The sequence below is a fragment of the Tupaia chinensis genome, unplaced genomic scaffold (assembly GCF_000334495.1).
Source record: "Tupaia chinensis unplaced genomic scaffold, TupChi_1.0 Scaffold142100_1, whole genome shotgun sequence".
NCBI classification, from domain to species: Eukaryota; Metazoa; Chordata; class Mammalia; order Scandentia; family Tupaiidae; genus Tupaia; species Tupaia belangeri.
Genome location: NW_006201951.1, coordinates 1082882 through 1086735, shown reverse-complemented (window position 1 = coordinate 1086735; position 3854 = coordinate 1082882). Strand labels below are relative to the sequence as shown.

The following is a 3854-nucleotide window of genomic DNA, read 5'->3' as shown; positions in this document are numbered from 1 at the left end:
GTGATTCCTCACATTCCCTCTCACTGTCTCTGTCTCTCTCTAGCAAGCACACAAGCCCTAAGGCAAAAACCTCTAAAATTTTTTTTTTTATGAAGTACAATTTACCTTTTTTTTAGAGAAATTTTTGCTATGGGCATGTGTGCTCTCCAGAGAGACAGAGAGACAGAAGGGGAGAAGTCACCCCCCAGGGGAAATGGCCATGCTACAATCCCTCCATCCTCCTCTCGGGATTTTGAGCGCGCACACATACGTGCACCCAGTATGAATTTTAAGTTGCCAGGTCCAGGACTCAAACCACGGTCAACTGCGTGGGAGTCCAGTGACTTAACCCATATGCCACCTGCTGGTTCCCAATTTATCTTTTTGTAATGGGTTATGCTTCTGGTGTCACCTTGTCAGAACACGAATTCCAGCTCCTTACGACTCAGGTGCCTGGAGACAAGCCCCTTAACCACACTGGGGCTCAGTCCCTCGCCCCATGCTAGGCGGTGCCGTCCCCCACTGCCACGGCCGAGACCACAGTGGTCTCAGAATGCAGGTGGGGAGCCCCCACCAGCCCAGAAGGCGTCCTGGCGGAGGGGGTGTTACTAGGCGCAGGACAGGAGCCCTGCAGACATGGCCACCAGGGCCGGCCACCCTGCTCGCTGGCCGTGCGGCACTCCGGCTGGGTCTGTGGGGAGAGGGCAGCTCCAGGAAGTCCACCAGGCTTCACGTGGCCATGTCTACCCAGGTGCCTGTGCTGAGTGGGAATCAGGGAGGGCACCCCCTCGAGAAATGAGCCCCAGTGACGCTGCGCACACCCCACCCTCAGGGCCACGTTCTGGTCCATGGTCTGAGCCTCGGCATTTGACTCAGAGCAGTTGGGGCAGGTGGGGGAGGTGCGGAGGGCCATCTGGGAAGCCATCTGGGGGAGGACTGCCAGCTTCTAGCAACTGACACTTATCAGTTTATTTTTCTTTCTTATTCAGAGTCATTTTTAAAATTTTATTTATTACTATTTTAATTTTGCTATAGGGTACATACACTCACCAGCGAGAGTGAGAAAGCTTGCCACCAGGTCTGGGACTCAAACCGCAGTCGCCCACGTGGGAGTCCAGTGCCCTAACCACCACGCCACCTGCTGGCTCCATGCCAGCAGTTTCTACTGACTCGATCCAGGCTGGCTCAGCTGCAGCCTTGGCCGGGTCTCCCGGGAGGCCAGGCTGTGGTGTCAGCTGAGGCTTGGCTGGACAGGTTCCCTCTGAGCCCAGCTCCTCGTTGGGTTCAGGGCTTTGTTCGCCGTGTGGCACCGGGGTCCCCCGGGTCTTTGGACTGGGGCCTATTCAGGGTTGTGCTTACAATGCTCCGGCTGGCCTCCCTTGAGCGGGGGCTGGAGGGAGGAAGGAATGGGGGAATGGGGAGGAAGAGAGGAGAGGTAGGGGGGAGGGACAGGGCGAGGGCCAGGAACCGGCTGTCCCTACCTCGGTCACAATGGGTGCATCATCACAGTGTGGGGTCTGACCTGCAGGGAAGGGGATTACACAGCTTGCTCCGGGAGCAGAGACAGTGGGGGCCCTCAGGGGCTCCCCACCATCAGGCCCAGGAGAGGTGCAAGGTGGCGGGGCCTTCAGAAGCAGGCCACCCTCAGCCCTTCGGCGTGAGCACAGACCCTTCCCAAGGGCAGGAGAGCCACGTAGGCTGGTGAGGTGCAGCGTCATCCCTGGAGGACCAGCAGGGAGGAGTGGGCACAGTGGGGAGCCCCGACGCCATGCCCGCTGGGACCTGTGAGCGTGCCCTAATGTGGACAGGCCTCTGCGGAGGTGGTAAGGGTGACCTGCTGCATTTGGGAGCCCAGGACGAGCAGCCAGCGTCCGAAGGAGAGGGCGATTCAGACACAGAGGCCGGGCGCACGCAGGATGGAGGCCATGTGAAGACGAGGCGGAGATGGGCGCCACGCAGCCACAGGCACCACCTGCCGGGAGATGCGGGAAGGCCCCTCCTCGGCGGCACTGGCTGCACCTGCACTCTGGGCCCCTCCTCAGTGTGTACTCCGGCCCGTTCCTGCCCTTCATGCTGGCCCAGGGCCCTGCCCACAGCACGGGCCTGCCGGGCACAGGCACTCCAGGGGGCAACAGATGGCCGCTATGCCCTCCTCGCTGGTGGGTGGCGACTCATGCCTAGCTTGGGCACCATTAGGGATTTTGTCCAATGTAAAGAGGCTCCCAGCAACGTGGGGCCAACGCTGTCAGCCTGCAGCGGTGACACCTGGTCTCTCACACCCACCCTTGTCCCTGGGGCCAAGCAGACCCCACTAGACGGGCCAACTAAATCAACTGTGGCTCTCCCTAGGGATCCTGCCCGGGACACCGCCCACACAGGGCTCCCCGTGGCCTCCTCCCCCAGCTGAACCTCCAGGACCCTGCAGAGCAGCCAGTCCTTCCAGGGCAGAGACACACAGGGGGCAGAGGGCAGCCATGCAGAAGGGTCCGCGGGCTCCTGCAGGCCTCCCCAACTGCTGGGCAGGGGCTGTCTCCTCTACCACCGGAAACGGGCACTCTGCTCTGAGCTGGAGGGAGACGGCATGAGCATGTAGGCGTGTGTGCGTGAGAGCGTGTAGATGTGAGAACGCGTAGATGTGAGAGTGCGTAGATGTGAGAGTGTGTAGATGTGAGAGCACGTAGATGTGAGAGTGCGTAGATGTGAGAGCGCGTAGACGTGAGAGCGTGTAGATGTGAGACCATGTAGATGTGAGAGCACATAGATGTGAGAGGGCGTAGATGTGAGAGCGTGTAGATATGGGAGCGTGTAGATGTGAGAGCGCGTAGACGTGAGAGCACATAGATGTGAGAGCGTGTAGATGTGTGTGTAGATGTGAGAGCGCGTAGATGTGAGAGCGTGTAGATATGGGAGCGTGTAGATGTGTGATCATGTAGATGTGTGTGAGACCGTGTATATGTTTATGTGTGGGATCACATAGACCCATGTGTGTGTGAACACATAGATGCATGTGTGTACGTGAACAGGTAGATGTGTGTATGTTATGAACACAGGGATATATGTACATGTGTGAGTATGTAGTTGTATATATGTGTGTGAGCATATAGATCTGTGTGTGAGAACACATGGATGTGTGTGTGAGCACATAGCTGCATGTGTGTGACAATGTAGATGTGTGTTTGTGAGCATATAGCTGTGTGTATGAGCACATAGATGAATCTGTGTGAGCGTGTAGTTGTGTGTGTGAATATGCAAATGTGTGTGTGAGCAGGTAGATGTGTATGTGTATGAGCATGTGGATGTGTGTGAGAGTGCAGATGTGTGTGAGCACATAGATGCCTGTGTGTGTGAGCACATGGATGTGTGTGTGTGTGTGCATGATCTGGACATGTGTGTGTGTGTTTGGCACTATGGTCATTGCATGTGTGTGCACAGTATGCTTGTGTGCACATTTGCACATATATACATGTGCCATGTGCATAGGACATAGGCTGGGGGTGTATTGTGTACAGTTCTGTATGTTTCATGTGCACACATGCACCCACAGGTGCAATGTGCACGTGTGGTGACATGTGCTGTGCATGGAGTGTGCCCGTACACATGGGTCGGTGTGAATTTGCACTCGTGTGTGTGCACGTGTCAGCAGGCTGCGTGTGGCCTTCCACATTCCGAGCGCCATTTCTAGGCAGAAGGCTTCGAGCCACCCTGCCCTGTGGGAAGAGCCACTTCCGCTGGCCCTGGACAGCTCAGGACCAGAGGCCCTGGGGGAGCAGCCCGGGGGAGCCGGGAGTGTGAATAAAGACACCACAAACTAATTAGCGCCTGATTGAAATGTGCTGGGGGGTGGGGGGGACCAGCAGTTGGCGTAATGGCTGTGT

The 3854-nt window shown here is 57.2% G+C and overlaps 1 protein-coding gene across 1 annotated transcript in view; it reads right to left on the bottom strand.

The window, feature by feature from the left end:
* Positions 1–481: 481 nt before the first annotated feature.
* The window catches only part of LCN10 (lipocalin 10), a 10586-nt gene continuing 7213 nt past the window's right edge, over positions 482–3854 (bottom strand). Inside the window, exons 7-10 of the mRNA XM_006163385.1 lie at positions 3386–3410; positions 1146–1318; positions 806–904; positions 482–670 (exon numbers count right to left, since the gene is read on the bottom strand). Of these exons, the coding sequence (XP_006163447.1) occupies positions 482–670; positions 806–904; positions 1146–1318; positions 3386–3410 (486 nt within the window). The remainder of the gene's footprint in view (positions 671–805; positions 905–1145; positions 1319–3385; positions 3411–3854) is intronic.